The following is a 20,397-nucleotide window of genomic DNA, read 5'->3' on the forward strand; positions in this document are numbered from 1 at the left end:
AACAATTAAACAACACAAAATCTTGGATGGAATTCATTCACAATATCCAGCCGCCAATGGAACATGTAAACATATGGACATCTGACATCTAACTAACATATTTAATAGCACCACATGCACAATGAAAAAAGTCACTGCATTTATCTATGGTACCACGTGTGGAGATCACCAATGCATTGGTTGATGACACGGAGATTCCTCTCAGCCACATGTCTGCCACCAGAGTAAACGAGAGTGCACGTCCACGTTTTCTCTCAACCGCCAGATGTTCCAATGTTTTCCCTTTTCAAATCTTCTTTTTTATTCCTCTCTTTTGTTTAGAATGGTTTTCTACATTTAACGCTTATATTTCCTCACTTTTCCAATCACAGAATGTACTTGGAAAACTTTGGTATTTGGTATTACTTTGTCACTATTGTGTATCTATTTATAACTTTCCCACTTGAGATGCACTATCACGCATGTGCAGAGGTGGTTGCTGGACTGGCGGGAGTTTAATTTGAAATTCAAATGAATATACCGTTCAAAGATCCCTTCCTTACAAATCTCCTAGTGTGTAATGACCAATATATAATGTTTAGCATTTATTTTTATTAAGCTAAATGTTTCCTCTTAATTAAAATATCAGTTTGTTTAATTTTTGTTAATTTGTATTTTTTCATTTGACAGTGTTTGCAAATACAATATGCTAAATTTCATATCAGAGAATGTTTACACGTCTGTATGAAACGTTTTCCCTGTGCGTTTTCGTAAGGGTAGTGTCCCTGCATCCTACAAGGACAGAGGGGAGCCAGATTTGATCCACTGAGGATGTGTTAGGTGTGCTCTTGAGGCGCCCACCTCACTGCTGTGAGGTTGTTTACCTTGGTTTTCTTTAGTGTGACTTGAGTACAGTAGTGGATCTGGTGAGTGAGAAATAATTTTGTGTTGTATTATGCCCCATTCTCTGTGTCCTTTAATAAATGCAATGCATGCACATAGTTGGTTTGTTTTCAGTCCCACAAATTCTAAATAATTCTACCAGTTGCTGTGTGTTTCCTTTCATGTTTGAGGTGTATCCTTATAATTTACATTTATTTTATATTTCTATTTTCAAAGTAATGTACTGTATGTGTAGTGCAAGTAAACAAGTGAGAAGGTTCTGCTCATATATATTATTACATATAAGTAAAAAGAAAAAAGCCTATTCCATCCCCCTACTCACATTGGTTTGGGTTTCTATATTTAACACTTATATTTTAATATTAATATTGTTTACAATCACTAAATTTACGTGGGATTGTTTATATTATGAACTGAAACAACATTTTCATGCATTTAGAGGGGAAACCTCTCACACATGATGAATATACCTTCCATTTATGCACAGGCTAGCTGTGCCCTGGCGGTATTTCCGAAAGTGCCAATCTGCCTGTGCACAAAAATTAAGGAAATTTTTATTTTCATGCAAAAAATAAAGTAAATCCATGAAAACCCCCACAAATATCCACTTTTTCCTCGAAGGACTCCCCCCCCCCCTCCTCAGTGGCTCCCTGTTGCTAACCACCTGGATATTCATTGTATTCAGTACAAATTGGTTCGTGAAACATACAAATGTTCAATTAAGTGAGGATTGTTCATCCAAGCCATCACTGAAGCCGAGCATTGGGAGTTTGCTGTTTTATCATCATCATATTATAAAATAATAGTTTTTAACGCTTAGACAGTGGTTATCATCATATGTTGTTTCAGGGCGTAATGTGTTTATCGTTGTATGTTGATTCATTGCGTAATATGGTTATTGTCATATAATGATATAAAGTTATTCACTGAGGTTTATATGTATGATGCAAATGAGGATATACTGTACTGTAATAGCTCTTTGTGGATGTAATGGAGTTTACCTGGACACATAAAAAAATCTTGCTAGCATTTCATGGTTACGTTACTATATGAATGTGTTTATCAACAAGAATGTTGCTAGGTGAATGCAGTCATCATCATTGTACATTGAAAGGCTTCTGGGAGTTTTACTTCCCAAGCCTGGCCCAGTGCCAGACTTGACTTGTGAGAGCTCTCAACAGGCTGTTGTATGGAGCAGTCCGCAGGCCCACATATTCACTACAGCCTGGCACTTATTAGAGAAAACTACTCAGTTTTCTATTGAAAATAGAAAATCTCAACTAATGGACAAAACATATACTTTTGTTTCAACAATATTTATGATACTCGCTGGAAGGATGTTGAACAACTGTGGACCTCTGATGTTCATGTATTGTTCTCTGATTGTGCCTATGGCACTTCTGTTCTTTACTGGCTCTATTTTGTATTTCTTTCCATACCGTTCACTCCAGTATGTTGCTATTTTACTGTGTATAAATGGGACCTGACCCTCCAGTATTTTCCATGTATATATTATTTAATACCCCCTTTTTTCTCTTTTCTAGAAAGTACATTTGGAGAACTTTGAGATGATTCCAATAGTCTAAGTGCTTTATCGTGTCTGTGCATGCCATATATTTTCTCTGTACTCTTTTTTCAGTCATCTCTTCTGTTCTGAGGGGGAAAGTGAGTATCGAGCAGTACTCAAGATGGGTCAGCACAAGTGATTTGAATAGCACGAACATTGTGACAGGATCTCTGGATATGAAGGTTCTCGTAATCCATCCTATCATTTGTCTGGTTGATGCTATATTTGCTTGGTTATTCTCCCTAAACGTTAAGTCATCACACACATCACATTAGGGTGCCTGACGCCTGGGTGGACAGCGCTTTGGATTCGCAGTCCTGAGGTTCCGGGTTTGATCCCAGTGGAGGCGTAGACAAATGGGCAAAATGTTTCTTTCACCCTGATGCTCCTGTTACCTAGCAGTAAATAGGTACCTGGGATTTAGACAGCTACTATGGGCTGCTTCCTGGGGAGTGTGTAACAAAAAGGAGGCCTGGTCAAGGATCAGGCCGCGAGGACGCTAAGCCCCAAAATCATCTCAAGATAACCTCAAGATCATTATTCCCAGATCCTTTACATTTTGCTTTCCTACTTTGTGCAGATTTGATTGTGCTGTATACCCTGTATTTTGTTTAAAGTCCTCATTTTTTATGAAATTCCATCATAAGTATATGTATACCAATGATGTTCATATGGTTTTCACAACTTTGTATGGTTGTAATAGAGGTATAGCAGGTAAGTCAATCATCAATTAAACCATTATCATGCGTTTTGTGTACTAAGAGCCTGCTGTCATCTGTTGGTGTTACATTGGTGGCTTACACACATACTACTATACTCTTACAGATCTATACTCACTATACTTGTGCCCATATGGTGCCAATTAGGCCATATGTGATGGCCCAGAGCCCACTTGACAAAAATCCATTACACATTACCAGAATATGTGTACTTAACTATATACACTTATGTGCAGCACATAACACAACACCGCAGGTGTCAGTTTCCCACAAGACATTATAAAAGAACTTCTGCAATTTTCTTTCCCAGTGAGGCCACTTCTATCTTATGCTGTACACCACTCAAGGTTCTCTCCCTGAATCTGTCTTATATGGTCCTCATGCTGGCAAGTTCCCCCTTTCTCAGTAAATCATGAGCCAGTCCTCTACAGTATCGTCATGGTGCCAAAACACCACTTCACTTCCAGCAACATGCTGGCAGAGGTCTCCAGTGACATGCTGGCAGAGGTCTCCAGCAACATGCTGGCAGAGGTCTCCAGCGATATGTTGGCAGAGGTCTTCAGCAACATGCTGGCAAAGGTCTCCAGCAACATCCTGGCAGGGGTCTCCAGCACCACACTGGCAGGGGTCTCCAGTATTACACTGGCAGGGAGGTCTCAAGTAGCATACTGGCAGGGGGGTCTTAAGCAGCATACTGGCAGGGGTCTCCAATAATACTCTGGCAGGGGGGTCTTAAGCAGCATACTGGCAGGGGTCTCCAATAATACACTGGCAGGGGTCTCCAGCAACACGATGGCAGGCATACATACATACACACACACACACTAAAAGGTAAGATTAATTGTTCTAACACGAATCTTCTCAATATTTCTTATGTTTTTCTTCAATGTCAAGGGTAATTGAAAAATTAACTCCAAAATTAATTTTTTACATTTTTATTTTTGGTCTGATGCCTAAAAGCGTTTTGTAAGGCTGCTTACATTTTCAAAGACTTGGTTTACACATACATAGCATACATAACATACATAACATACAAGCCTTAACAGTTGGACATTAATTCCATCTTGTTACTCAACTTGGCCATCCTGGGATACGTCAGTCCAATCACCAATACTTCTCTAAGTATCACAAACAAATCACAGTCTAACCGACTCTGCCACTTGTTCCCACTGGAACACATCTTGAGTTCAGGACTGCCTGGGTGAATTGATTCCAGTGTTGAATAACTTGATGTGACATTGACATCGTCGCATCAAAATAAGTGTATGGAGAAGACCGGAAGACCTGGACAAAATAAATGTATGGAGCACCACTTGGCAAATGGAATTTAATGTGAATAAATGCCGTGTTATGGAATGTGAAATAGGAGAACATAGACCCCCACACTACCTATAAATTTTGTGAGAAATCTTGAAAGAATTCTGATAAAGAAAGAGATTTAGGGGTGGTTCTAGATAAAAAAAACTATCACATGAGGACCACATAAAGAACATAGTGCAATGAGCCTATGCCACCCTTTCAAACTTCAGAATTGCTTTTAAATACATGGATGGCAAAATACTAAAGAAATTGTTCATGACTTTTGTTAGACCAACGCTAGAATATGCAGCGGTTGTTTGGTGCCCATACCTTTAGAAGCACATCAATAAGCTGGAAAAGGTGCAAATGCATTCTACAAAATAGTTTCTGGAGTTGAAAGACATGTGCTACGAGGAGAGGTTAGAAGCATTAAATATGCCAAAGCTAGAAGATAGAAGAAGAAAAAAAAAAAGAGATATGATCACTACAAAGTAGTAATTCGAATTGGCAAAATTGATTAAGAAGAATTCTTGAGACCTGGAACTTCAGTAACAAGAGGTCATAGATTGAAGCTAACTAAACAAAGATGTCAAAAAAATTATAAAATTCACTTTCACAAACAGGGTGGTAGACGGTTGGAACAAGTTAAGGGTTGAATTTAGATTGATGTTGTTACTTCTAGGTAATGCATTGTTGAGTGGCAAGGATTTGCTTTTGCAGTAACCTTTTTAAAAAAAAATATCAGTGAATAAAAAGTTTTGCATATTCCTTCAAAATGCCAGGAATATACAGTATCTTGTTTGGTCTTATTGCTTTATTCTCGTCAGTACAGTATCTAATAGCATTTGCCTCAATTTCTCTTTATAGTTATTTCTACAGTTCCCAACTACTGTATTGTATTATGGAGGGATGTGGGTATGTGAATATATGTACTGTATGTGTTTTATATTTGGTTATGGATTGTTCATTTATATTTTATGTTAAGGTTGTTGATTGCATAAGGTTTCATAATGTGCAGTCTTAGAAGGGCATTGCAGCAATAAAAAGTTGAAGAATACTAAGGTGTAAAGGTAATTACCATTATGGAAATATCAGGTATTTATATGGACCATCATTGAAAATAGTTTGTTTGATAAGAATTGAGAGACAAAAAGTCCAATGTTTGCTATATGGGTTTACTATAGGTAATTTAATCTAGTTCATGCATGATGGTAACCATTTACTAAGGCAGCCAACTCCCACAGGTGGAGATACAGTGTGTTTCACAGAACCCAGAAGGCAGAAGAGTCAGCGGCAAGATTCATCAGTGTCCATATTGTAAATACTCCACATTCAAGAAAATCAACCTGACAAAGCATATACGTATTCACACCGGAGAAAAGCCTTATCTGTGTCCTTATTGTCATGTTAGATTTTCTCAGAAAGAAAGCTTGAAACCACACATACGCACACATACAGGCGAGAAGCCATTTGCATGCCTAGAATGCCCTTATCGAGCTACTCAAAAGCATAGTTTGACAAGTCATGTTTTAAACCATCATAAACATAGGGAATAGAAAGACAATAGCTATGACTCATTTTAATGAGCTGTGATGAAAAAATGGAAACATTGAATATATCTGAACAGGGATACACAAGTAAGTGATTATCATAATTACAAACTGTAATTTTATAACAAAATATTGAAAAGTAGACAAGGAAAAATTTATAAATCATAAATAATCAGAAAATCAGGCATAATAGTAAACTAAGGTAAAGAAAAGTTAGAAAAGATAAGAAGTATTTCTTCATTGGAAATACTTGACTATTTCATTGTAGAAAAAGGATTTTAATTAGGTGCCACCCCTCTTATTACAGTTCTTTCTTTCCAATGAAAGAGTGAAATATTTAAGAAGTATTTCTTCATTGTTATACAGAGATACTGTATAACCATACAGAGTTATGGATCTCTTATAGTTTTTGCATGATCATATATATATATATATATATATATATATATATATATATATATATATATATATATAATATATATAATATATATAATATATATTATATATATTATATATATTATATATTATATATATATATATATATATATATATATATATATATATATATATATATATATATATATATACATATATATATATATATATATATATATATATATATATATATATAATATATATAATATATATTATATATATTATATATATATTATATATATATATATATATATATATATATATATATATATATATATATATTATATATATATATATATATATATATATATATATATATATATATATATATATATATATATATATATATATGCGAACAAGCCTGAATGGTCCCCAGGACAATATGCAATATTCTGGGGTGTGAGTTTTCAGTTGCATATATATATATATATATATATATATATATATATATATATATATATATATATATATATATAAATAATAATAATAATAATAATAATAATAATAATAAAATAATAAAAATACACACACAATGGAGCCTCGATTAACAAATTTAATCCGTTCCGGCACTAAGCCCATCATGTGAAACGCTCGTCTTTTGAAATGAATTTTCCCATTTCAAATAATGGAAATAAAATGAATCCATTCCACCCCCAAAAACATCAATATGACATTTTATAATGTAAATATAATACTGTACGTGTAATTATTATAAATGTTTTGCTTTACTGTTTTCAATTGTACATGTACTTTACCTTATGAAGAGTCGTGGCTGGCTTGAGGGAGACGATGGGGAGGTGGGAAGGAGGAGAGGGGTTACTGTATGGAAGGAGAATCCACCTCTGGTTCAGGCAGGCTCTCTCTTCTTGGGAATTTCACCCCACTAAGACTGGGTTGTGGTTCTCTCTCACTTGCTCATCTTTTCTCTACCTTTCCAAAGAATGTATCTATTGACAATTGCTTTTGTCTTCGTTTTAGGATGTCCCTAAAACAAGACAGCAAATTGTCATTAAAAATGTTCACACACCATGTTGTCAATGCTTTATCAGGGTGATGCTTTTCCAAGAATGCGGTCACCTTTTCAAACATTCTTAACACTTCCCTGATCTCATTGGAAGAGGCGGCATTGCTACGATTTCCTTCTTAAAATCTTCAGTAATTGTGTCTTTCTTCTTCTTGACAACACTACCTTTAGCAAGCAGCTTCTTTGGCTACGTCGTGGGTTACAAATTGTAGTCACAAAATCACGAAACAAAATGACGAAAAGCAAAAATATATGCAGAGGGATGCTTGTCCTGCGCGATACAACAACACTGTCGTTGGAGGCATCCGAGAATTTGCAAGAACCGGCAAGAACGCTAGGAAGCACCATATGGTTTTCTAGTTAATCGAGCGAAAGCTCGTCAATCGAGACAATTTTTCGGTGAATGGCTCGCTCGTTACTCGAAATGCTCATAGATGGAGCTGCTCGTCACTCGAGGGTTCCAATGTATGTATGTATGTATGTATGTATGGCCAGTCACCACCACTGGCATGTGGAGGTGAAATTAGGACAAACATCTTGCATCCATAAAGTACATTATTTTACTCACTGTTTACTTTTGTTGCTAATTGAAGTAGCAAATATGGCAGGGGCGGTATGATGACTGTATGACGTGTGAGAGGAAAATTACTACCAGGCATCAGTCAATTGAATGTGAATTGTTCAAGCAGAAATACCACAGCCCATGCCAAAATATGTCGGATAAATTAATCAAGGCGTACAATATTGAGCCAGCCGAAGTCAAACACCTTTTTCATTTACACTGCATACCCTGCAGTGAGCCTAGCAAGGGCCTAAATGACCCAGGCACCACCAACAATGATACAGTTGAGAGTAAGAAGGCAGCCAGAGGGAAAAACATTCAGGAAAAGCATTGACAAACTACAAGACTTTAAAAGCCCCTGGTGTCGATGGAGTTCAATCCAAAGTCGTAAAGGAAATGGCAAATGCACTATGCATACTACTGAAACATCTTTTCAGAAAATCCTTGGACTAAGGGATAGTCCTCCTGGATTGGAAATATGCAAATGCAGCATCATACCAGCTAGGCATGTGTTGGAGAATCTAGTTAGTTCCACCAGGAAGCCCTGTGCAATTTCTCCCAGTGCAGGGTTGAGCATTTGTTTGATGTGGTTGGGTCTTAGTCCTGTGAACCTGACTGTTGATCCTGGTGGGAAGGATAAAGCTGCTTTATGAACCACAGATTCTACCACACACATAGGGGTTCTGCTCTGGTGACACCGACTGATGGAACACTGTCGTCACGTGGAGTTTAGGGTGGATGTTTGTCTCACAGGGCTTGTGCTGTATTGGCATCTCTGGTGGCAACTGTGTCCTCGCTGGTGATAGCTCTTATTGCTCCCTACAGTGTTGCCTTCTTCTATTTTCTTGCTGACTGTTGCTCTGATTTTGGATGAGTTGGTTCTGCTCTTGATACCTTTCCTGCGGTGGGTGTTTTTGGCACAGGTGGGGAGGGGAATCTAGTTGTCCTCTCTAGGAAAACTATTTATGGCTCTAATGACTGAGGACACTAGTGATTTCTCTCTCCTTACATGGACAGCTAGGCATATGTTATCAAACAGGAAAAGGTTGTGCCATGCTTGGGTTGTTCCAGGAGAGTCATTAACCTTTTTAAAGAGGCTGGATAGTTTGACTGCTGCTTTGAGTATGTTCTGCAAGGTTCCAACCGATGTCACTTGGATGATTTTTAGTGGGTTCTCTGTTGAAATGCAGCTGTTGGAGGTGTTTTACCCTGACTGCTGGTGTGGGATGTTGATTGATACTCTCTTTGGGAGGCCGCCATGTACCTGGACATCTAGAACTATCAACGGGTTCCGTTGTGGGAATGTTTGCATACATCCTCATTATGCTTGAGATTCCACATCCTGTTACACACTTTGCATGGGCCTTCTCTGCTGCTGATTGATGGTTTCTCTTGGCTGAGAGAAGCCTGGCTGTCTGTTGAGACCTGTGACATCGGTGGGTGGTGGGCAGACGCTGGGTGGATGTAGAGTGGGAGGGTGGACATGGTTGGTGGCTGAAGGGGTGGTCAGCTATTACATATTACAGCAAAAAACAGAGAAGAAATGAACGGGAAACATCAAAATAATTGTGAAAAATTATATTCGCGGCAAATGCCGCCACACGAGGTGGCGGAGTCGAGTAATCCCGAGTGCTCCTTCACTCAGCGTCCATAAATTGCTCTACTTCTCAGGTCCATCACGGCTAAAGTATATCGCATACATTTTTTTTTTTAGTGTCCCGTGATCAGACACTGCATTTTAATAATATAAGAAGATAAAATAATTTTTTGGAAATAATTTATTTTTGGCGCTCCACGGGAATGTCATATTTTAAAGCTGTGCAGCACGGTGGTTAAAAAGGTTAATACAGTACAATGGTTTGCTAGTTTTATCTGAGTGAGTCTTTTTCAGCAAAACTTTGCAGTTCTTCCAATACTGAACACATTTTCCTAGCTAGATCAACTACACGCATACCGTCTTCATGTTTACGGATGATCTTTTTTTTTTCTCTCTCTCTCTCTCTCTTTCTCCTTTCTCCTCTACAGTATAGTCATCCTAACAACTATTTTCTTAGGCTGAACTTTACCACTGACTTTCTTGGGATCCATGGCATGATATACTGTATACTGTAATAAGAATTTTTCTGTTCAGAAACAAGAAAGCACAAAAACAATGAAATTCTTCACAGAGAATTTAAGAGCAGTCATAACTAGGTGGGATACACTGGTAAACTGAGAGGGCCTTGCCCCGCATCCAGCAGAACCCACGTGCCTGATCCATACAAGTATCAACAAGCAAGTCATACTCTGGAGGAAACATCACACACCGGGTCAAATTTTTTATATATAATTGCACTCTCCTGAGTGCTTTGTCAAGGTCTGAGTATGTGATTACTATGAGACTTACATCTCAATGTCCAATGAGGCTGCTATCCCGAGTCCTGTCCTCTAATCCTTCTTGACCGCTTGACCATGTCATCTCTATTTCTGACTTCTGATGTACCTACGGTAATTTCTGCTACGGAATTGTGATCATATGTCCTTTCTGTAATCCTGCTATTTCTAAGAACTGGAGGTGTTATTAATAGAGGTGTTCATCTCGATGTTATCCCTCGTAACCCTCTCCATACCCGAATGAACATGGCTAATGGGACTGCTTTCATTCGTCCATTTATTGAGATCTAATTTAAATTCACTCTGAATCATTTTCCTAGTAAAGCTATCTACCAAAGTAAAGCTTTTGTTGCAAATGAAAGTACAGTATTCAGAGTATTTATTAAAACTCCTTCCACTACCCCCTCTAGTTCTATTATTATTATTACCTCTATAGATTATTTCACATTTCTTAAAATCAACATTGTGATTCTTTCTCCAACTATGGTCTGCTACAGCACTGTTACCAGCCATAATTCTTCATATTTTCTTATGTTCTTCAATTCTGATCTCAAGTTTTTGCTTTGTTTCCCCCACATAGACTTCATTACAATCTCAACAAAGTAATATATAAATGCCTTCCGGATTTTCATCCTGCCCTACTCTATTCTTACTAATCCCTTCCCTAATTGTATTTGGGTAATTGAAAAGATATAGTTTTATATAGAAAATAGTTTTGAAATTGCCTGATAATCCTCTTTTTAGTAAACTGACCTGTAATGTAGCAGATACAAATCATAAAAAAAAATTCAATTACCCAAATACAATTTGGTAAAGGTTTAGTAAGAATAGAGTAAGAATGACATGTTTGTATAATGTATAGCATAACAGGTATTATCAATATGTTATCTTTTCAAAATTTCAAATATTTATTGTTTCTATATTTTTTAAATTTTCTATTTATTTTTGCCAAGATCATGAATTTTGTTCTCAGTGATTTAATACGATAATGAAAGTCAAATAAAGGCTTTTATGGAAATGTATCGGAGTTCTCCAATGTTACCAAACAAATGTTTTTTGTAATTATATTTGTTCGAGATAAACTTAACAAATACTGTATATAGTTAATTTTTATCAAGATTTAAAAAAATATATACTTATTAAAATATTATTAAAAACACTTGAATTTTTTTTTACTAATAAAGATTGAGACGGCCTCTTTAGCATATTTTACATGCATATCTGTAATCTGTATGCTTATGAGCACCCAGCTTTCATCACTGGGGTTATCAAGTTGGGTCAAAATGTGCAACATAAATTTGATCATTATTGAAGTAACTTTATACTAACAATAATTATGAGGTGTTTACTCCCAATAAAGATAATTTAAGGCAGCCATCCCTCACAGGTCCCACAATATCCAAATAGAGGAGAAGCAACCAACAAGAGGCACCAGTGTACCTTCTGCAATTACTCCACTTCACTGAAGATTGATTTAACAAAGCATGTACGTGTTCACACTGGTGAAAGACCATATTCATGCCCCTACTGCTCTGCTAGATTTACTCAGAAAGAAAGTCTGAAGCCCCATATTCGCACACACACTGGAGAAAAGCCATTTGCCTGCCCTAGGTGCCCTTACCGTGCAACTAGGAAGAGTAGTTTGCGAAGTCATGTTTTTAGTCGTCATAATCCAGGAGATTAACATATACTATACAGTACACAGGTTAGCTGATGACTAAAAAAACAAATTTTAATGATATATAAAATCTATGTTATTTACAAAAAACAATTGGAAGGGCTGAAGTAACAGTAAAAGAAATACTGTGACCATTTTTTAAATTAGATTTTTTGAGTTAGTCATAAAATAATTATCCCTACAAAAAATACCTGTAGGAGTGACCAAAAAAGCTACAAGTCCACATTGTGTGCAGAGACCATCCCTGGATGTTAGAAAATGTGAGGAACTGGAGAGCATCTGATGTAAAATTGTAATTTTTCCTGCCAAAGGACAAAGTAGCCATATTATGAATAATTACTTAATCCTTCAGCAACCACAAAAGTGTGTGCCAGCCATTGCTGTGTCACCCCACATATACATGACCCAGGAATTCTCTCGCACAAAATTTGTGAGTTTTTGAATGATATTAGGGATTTTTCATTGTTTGTGATGACAATGTGGTCCCCATGAATGACCCTTCTATAAACAGTGGAAGGTATGATGATTTTGAGTAGTGACAAATAGCTTCTTTGTGTTGTGAGTGTATTCTTGTGGCGATTTCCCTTTGCGGGCAAGAAGGCACCGACATTTATTTATGCTCCCAAACCCAAAGTATAGTACTTTAAAAGGATTTTTCTCATAATTTTTGTGTAATCTATTTAAGGTTCCTATAACTTTATAAGAATAAACAAATGTTTTGTAACACATTTGTAACAAAATGTTAATTTTGTTCAAATGTTTTGTAAATACTTTTGTGGGTACGGGGGTGGGGGGTGGCAAATAGGGAGTTTAAACTTTATTTCCTCATAATCTACATACAGTACTATGATATTTCCTTCCTCCCTCTACTTTTTCAGTCGTACATTCAGTGTTCTGCTGCCAGTATCTTTGTGCGTAAATGGTAAACAGTGTTCCATTTATCTCCCCCACAATGTCTCGCTTTCTCTTCCTGATCTTAAACACCAGTTGGAGTCCTTACCTGAGCATGTGCTCCTTTTGAGTGATTTTAACTGTCTGCATACCCTCTGAGGCGATGTTCTGACAAACACTCAGGGCTCCCTTCTTGAAACATTTGTCCTTTCTTCTTCTCTGTCGCTTCTGAATTCTGGTGAACCCACTCAAGTTGACTTCCACACTCACTCTGTCTCTTGTCTTGATCTTTTTCTCTGCTCGTCTTCTCTTTATTTAGATTTCACATGGCGAGTTCTTGATGACCTCTATAACAGTGACCATTTCCATATCCTTGTCACCTTCTTCTCTTTTCACCCTCCAATCTCCTTCCCTTGGTGGCAGTTTGTCAAGGCTAAATGGAATCTATTCACCCTACATGCTACTCTTTCTGACCTCTCCAATCTGCCTCTCCCTCGAGCCCTCCTCCTTTTTCATGACACCATATTAGACACTGCCCTCCATTCTGTTCTCGCTCTACCTTCTGTGGCACGCGGAAGTGTGTTTCCTTGTGGAATGCAGATTGTGCTCAAGCTGTCCTCTATAAGTGTGCAGCCTGGAAGAAACACCGACACCAACAGACGACTCATTCTCTTCTTTTCTTTCGAAAGGCGAGTGCAGTGGCCTATAGGGCCATTTGTATGGCTAAGCGTGGGGATTGGAATTCTTATGTCTCCACCATTACAACTGACATTCCTCTGCCCCAGGTCTTGGAGAAAATCCGTAGCTTGGTATGTATAGCAGGGAAGTTTGTTCCAGATGTCTTGCCAGTCCTTCACTTCCGTGGTCCTATTGGGGCGGATCCGGTGTCGATCGCAACCGAACTGGGTTCCCACTTTTCGACTATAAGCTCCGGTTCTCACCTCTCTCCATCTTTTCTTACTCGTAAGGTTAAGGGTACTTGAATCTTGTCCTCTTACATTTTTGCACACATAGTTTCCCTATAACGATCCATTCTCTCAGAACTCCAGTCTGCCCTGACCCTCTGCAGTTCTACAGAAGCAGGCTCATGGCATTCATTATGAGATGTTTCACCATCTCCCTGCACATTTCAGTATTTATTGAAAATGTATAGCTGTATCTGGGAGTCTTCAGTCCCTGAGGACTGGCTTGATCCTCGGCCTGGTCCTCGACCAGGCCTCCTTTTTGTTACCCTCCCCCCAGGAAGCAGCCCATAGCAGCTGTCAAACTCCCAGGTACCTATGTACTGCCAGGTAACAGGGGCATCAGGCTGAAAGAAATATCTTGCCCATTTGTCTCCGCCTCCACCAGGAATCGAACTCGGAACCTCAGGACTACGAATTCGAAGCGCTGTCCACTCAGCTGTCAGGCATACATGTTTAACTCACAGGCATTTAATGGAGCGTCATCCTGCTCCTTATTGTCCAGACTGCATTGTCCCTCTTACGGTCATGTATATCCTTGTTGAATGTCCTGACTTCTAGGACGCGCGCGTGTCTTGCTTCCCACCTGTCCCTCGCTGTCACTTGTCCCTCGCAGTCACTTGTCCCTCGATAGAATCCTTTGGGAATCAGACACCTTTGTTATCGTTTGCCTTATGCACTTTTGTTCTAGTATTGGCATCCATAGTGATACTGTATTAGAATCTTTTGAATATCCTGCGCATTTGATGGTGCTATATAGTCCCCCTGGCTTGGTGCCTTTTTTTGATATATACCTCTACGTACTTACATACAGTACTGTATGTTTTTTCTACAACATTGTAAGAATTTATTTTTTATGAATTGTCATTTTTTTTTTTCAGCAATTTCTGAGGACTAACACTCCCTCTATCAGCTCCTACACCCAAATTATGACAACTATAGTTAGTTGTCATTTTACCATATTTTTTTTACAAAACAGTGTAAGATTTTTTTTTAATATAAATATTTTATTTTATATTTTTTGGTCTGCATACCCTTGGGGGAAAATGCCCATTTTTCATCCTACTACTGTATGGGTAACTAAAGTCCTTGGAATTTGTTTCTTATTTTTCCAAAACTTGTTCTCTCTATGCAGTAATCATAAGAAATAATATTATAATTTTTGCCAACTATTCCACACTGGGGAGTATCACTGAGTATCACTGATGATAGTATGGCAATGTACAGTACCGGATATTTATGAAGTGGTCGCTTGAATGTATAAACTTATGCCAGAAAGGTACCCATATAGAGAAAGGGAAATTGTTAGCGTTCTGTATATTTTTGTTTGTGTATTAACACATTTCACCTTATATCATGTAAATACAAGAGAGGAAACAATTTCTACAAAGATAAAATCCATATTGTGAAGGTGCTGGTATACATTTTGACTCAGAGCTCAGACAGTGATTGCATCTACCAAGTTACATATTGAAATTAGACACTTTCAATCATTGACATCTTGAGGGCTTTTACATATATTTATACATATATTTTTTTCCTTGTTATTGCTACATAGCCTTTCCGGCTTGGTGCCTTCCTTGATAATTACTTAAATTTCCTTGTTATGGAAGCACTTTTCCACTCAATATTGTGGTTGAAGCTAGTGACATGCTGGAATACTATTCAGCTGTCTTATGCATACCTAACTTATCTCTTACGTTCAATAATTCCTGGGTTTAAAATGCTACTATTATGTTCAATGCATGATTTATCATAGTTTTTGCAAGGAATTTTGCACACTGAACATTATCAAGATAATTTTATTTTTGTGTGTCTCTCACAATTATCATGAGTATAACTTTATACAAGAATGTATCACTCATACATTGTCTAGAATGTATGAATGATACATTTAAACCCAAGAATTATAGAACATACAAAATGAGTTGGGTATGCACAAAGACAGTGTTCCTGTACATCATCAGCTTCAGCCATAATACTGACTTGCATGATTTTTCCATGACAGAAAAAAAATGTACAAATGTAAAATCATCGGTGATTGCACTACAACTAATTTCAATATTTACTTGGTATATACAATAACTGCCTTAGCCTTAAGATCAACTGTACTCTTCCACCTCACAATATATGAACTGTTACAGTATTTGTAAAATTATTTTCTCTTTTGTTCATTCACAGTATCAGCTGAACAAAGTCAGTACAAAGCCCAAAATATACAGAACTCATTTATTTTCTGCTTCTTCCTGTTAGTTTCTTTGAACCACTAATCAGTATTCTTTATGGTATTGAAATATAAAATTATGGTTAAAGTGTGTTGCATCTCTATTAATGCAGTACATTATATAATAAATTGTCAATTTGTATGCAAATTTCTCTTCAGCTATTGCATTTATTACAGATCTGAGAAACTTTTCATTGGCAATTAAGCAGTTTCTAGCGTTTATTAATTTTTCTAAATACCTGAATTGTATATGTTGAGTTGTGGAATCTCTCCATTTATCTTTACATTGTTTCATCTGGTTGTCTGCATAGATGTTTGTCAGGGTGAATCTTTCTCAAATACATGATAATTAAGGTTTTCATTGTAATGGTATTTATTGCAGTGTTATGACATTTTAGATTTACATTCCTTGATTTGATAAATATTGCTGTAATATCATGTAGCAGCATTTGTGGAAAGCTAATGTTTCTGAAATATTATGAATTTAAAAAAGTAGAAGCAGTAAAAATTGTCAGATCTGTTTATGCAAGTGTTGTAGTTTTTTTTAAGTTGTGTTTATCTAATTTCAGAGTGTATAAATCCAGAAAAGACTTAAATTTAATTAGATTTGCATTTAAAACAAAGAAATCTTTCATAAATTTGGAGTCAGTGCAGTAATGGTGTTGCCTTTGAAACATTATGCATATGCCCCCACACTGTTTGGTTTAAAAAGTTGGTCTCTAACTCACTTTCTAAGACTTCCTTCCTGCTTTCTATAATTTTTCTGTCGCACTTTGTTCTTCCATTCCAAAAAGGATCACTGTTTAATTCAAGAAATTGTTTTTAAAATTATTAAAAAAATAAAAAATACATATCGTTGTAAACTCTCGAGTGAATATGAATTACTTTCGTGTTCAAGTAAATCCCCAGAATAAATAATTACTTTGTCTAATTGCAATTTTTATTGTGATTCATCTCTTCATTATTAGGAGCTAAGGTTCTGTAGTTTTTTTTAGTTACAGTAGTGAAGAGTACTGTACTAGTGTAGGATTTGGAGTGAGTTTTATTTTCATTTAATTCCCACTTTATATGTTCACTACAAACTCATGGATCTCAACATCTCTGATTAAGATGCTTTAATTATATCTATCCAGTAGAGATACAATACTTGTGGCTTTTTTTTTCTACCAGTATTTTCTGTTTCGTGGGATTTCTAGATATTGCATGTAGCGGATTGAAACTTTTAAAAGGCTTTTATGGTGGTGCAAAGACAAATCAGTCTTGTTATTGTGCTATGTAATTGCCTAGTACCAAATTAAATCTTTTGTTAATTATTAAGGAACAAAGACAATAATATATTGTTGAAATTCTGAAAAATAGTACAAATCTTATGTTTAGTAACCTAATAAGAAGCATAAAAGTGGAAGATACTGATTTTTGTTGTTGTTATGATTGTTACTCTCAACTGTACAGACCAAATACCTGATATTTATACAAACCCTGCAAACTTTATACAAGAAATTGATGACATGCCACACACCTTGCCTGAGACTTGATTCCTGAAACTCCATATTTATAAAGATATACAAAATACCACTAGCATGTGTTCTTTATGTAATATGGAGAAACAGATTAGATATTGGTGAGATGCAAAAGGCACTTAAAACAGCAAACATAGCCCCACTCTTATTGTACTTCTCTTCAATGGGGCTATTTTGCACATCCTACCTCATGTGGTCTTCTACCATCCTATTTTAGGTCTTCATCCTATCATCCTTTTGGTCTCATGTTGTCTTATTTTTGTGTGCAGATTTGGAACCAGTCCTAATATTTTCCAAGTGTAAATTATTATGTATCTCTTCCCCCTGCACTCTAGGGAATACAGATTTAAAAATTTTAGGCGGTCCCAGTAATTTAGAGGGTTCATTGAGTGGATTCTAGTAGTCAAAGATCTTTGCATGCTCTCCCGGTCAGCAACTTCTCTAGCTTTCAATGGGGCTGTTGGTGTGCAACAATATTCCCCTCTACAGAGCACTAGTGTCTTAATAAGTATCATTATTGGCATGGCATCTCTTGTTTGGAAGGTTCTTGTTATTCAACCTGTCATTTTTCTTGCAGTTATGACATCAACTTTATTATGCTCTTTAAAAGTGAGGTCTTCTGACATGATTACTGTAAAGAAGGGGTCCCTTTTTTTTTAAAGAATGTGTACTGTAATAGTAAATTATTATTTACTATTGTGGATTTGTTCATTTGATGCATCACGCTATTGTGATTTCTGTGTGTAATGCATAATAGCGTTGCGCATTACATACAGAAATGTTTACTGCACAGTTGTGCACTGTGCAGTAAACAGTTGAAACTATGTTGGTTTGGAAGGGGAAAAACATTTCAAATTTCCGTTTGTGTAGTGGAGCTAGTTCTGCACATGTGCAGTACATTGACACAGTGTGAGAGACATTTACCCCCTAAAATAATATAAAGACAAATCAATTGTCTCAAGTACACTCTCTGACTGGAAAATGTTCTAAACATCAGTGGTAAATGTGAAAAACCAGTTTGGAACTCAATGAGACAAAGAAAAAAATAAGTGTTAGGGATATGATTTGAAAAGATAATATTGTTGGAATGCTGGTGGTTGGAATAAAATGCATACCTGGGATTCGTTCACTTTAGAGGTGGAGTGCACTGTGGGAGGTCCCCAACATCAGTGGGATGCTCCGTGGTTTTCAACATTACTGTAACTAAGTGCAGAGACTTCATCATACCTTGAGCTGTGGATGATTTAGTTTTACTTTGTTGACTGTTACTCTCTGGGTTCTGTTTGTTAGGAAGTTAAAGATCTGTCTCTCTATTTTACCTTTTGTGCACATTTTGTCTACAATAACACCATGGTCATGTTTGTTGAAAGCTTTTTTGAAATCTGTGTATATTACATCACTGTTTTGTTTATCTTCCATGGCATCTAAGGCCATGTCATAGTGAAGTAGCAATTGTGAGAGACAGGAGCACCCAGTTCTGAACCCATATTGCCCAGGATTATATAGAAACTATGTGTTATTCCATGTGTTTTATGATCTTACTTCTTAGCACTCTTCCAAAGATTTTTATGATGTACGATGTTGAGCTATTGGTCTATATTTTTTTTCATCTGCTTTATTATTATGAAGTAGTGCAATCTCCGCTGTTTTATGTATGCCAGGGATAACACCAGTATCTAGGCTCCATCTCCAAAAGATGTTTAGTGCCTATGATAATTTTCTTTGCAATTCTTGATGAATACTGAATTCCAGGAGTCTGGGCCTGGTGTAGAGTGCATGAGCATGCTGTCTGTGGCTCCATCAAAGTTGAGTGGGGTTAGGGTAACATCTGATATGTGGTTCAATGGTGGTGTCACATTCATAAAGAATTCATTTGGATCATTGATCTGCAATGTGTTCAGAGGATCACTGAAAACAGAATCTTACTGTCACCTCGGTATTTCACTAATCTTTGCTGTCATCTGTGAAGGTTCCAGCACCCTTGTGCAAGGGCCCAATGCAGGATATAGTTTTTGTTCTAGATTTTGCATATGAGAAAAAGTTTTTTGGATTCCTCCCTATTTTGCTTATATTTTTGCTCTCTGTGGTGAGATATCAACAGAGAGTCATCGTAGGGGGTCTCCCTGAAATCCAGCATTGAATGTAATGAAACAAACACCTGGTGTGTCCTTAGTGGCTCCTGGGACCCTTCCTTTTCACTTATGTCTTCTTTTTTAGCCTTTCGTTGGCTTATATCTGAGGAGCTACACCAGGTGGTCCAGGTGGACTTGGCGATGCCATCTGCCAATGGGTAGTTGCTACTAGCGTGTAAACAATCTGACTGCTGGTTACTTAATTTACAGAGTTCTTTAGATTTGCCTTGCTGTTATGTTTTGTTTTGCTCTACCTTACTGGTGGCTTATTTCATGGTTAGGGTGATCAAGAAACCCACTGCCCTCTGTGCTTCTGTGTGGGGCCAGGTTTTGGCCTCTGGTCTCTGGTAAGCTTTTAATAAGACAAGGACCAGGTGTGATCTGATATGCAGTGTTTCAAGCGAACCAGGTGGCTAGAACAGAAAGCTACCAAGGACCCACCAAAAAAGATTTTTCATTACATTCATCTGATTTTTCTGAAAAATTCAAAATTTGGAGGGGAGATATGGTGGCTGAATTGGGTTCATTGTTTAGAGGGATTTGTTATAGGAAGCTCCAGATTTGGGAGGTGCCACTGTA

At 37.0% G+C, this 20,397-nt stretch overlaps 1 protein-coding gene across 10 annotated transcripts in view; it reads left to right on the forward strand.

Annotated features, from left to right (window-relative positions):
* Window positions 1–20,397, forward strand: part of LOC123745833 (protein abrupt) — a 74,355-nt gene that overhangs the window by 17,983 nt on the left and 35,975 nt on the right. The window contains exon 6 of one of the 10 annotated variants that reach the window (XM_069317596.1): window positions 11,799–11,897. The exons of 8 other annotated variants lie outside the window; for them this stretch is intronic. In XM_069317596.1, coding sequence (XP_069173697.1) covers window positions 11,799–11,897 — 99 coding nt within the window. Of the gene's footprint in view, window positions 1–5,711; window positions 6,332–11,798; window positions 11,898–20,397 lie in introns of those variants that run through there. One more of the 10 variants, XM_045726869.2, reaches the window with a different exon arrangement.

Source organism: Procambarus clarkii, chromosome 88 (assembly GCF_040958095.1).
Source record: "Procambarus clarkii isolate CNS0578487 chromosome 88, FALCON_Pclarkii_2.0, whole genome shotgun sequence".
Lineage (NCBI taxonomy): Eukaryota > Metazoa > Arthropoda > Malacostraca > Decapoda > Cambaridae > Procambarus > Procambarus clarkii.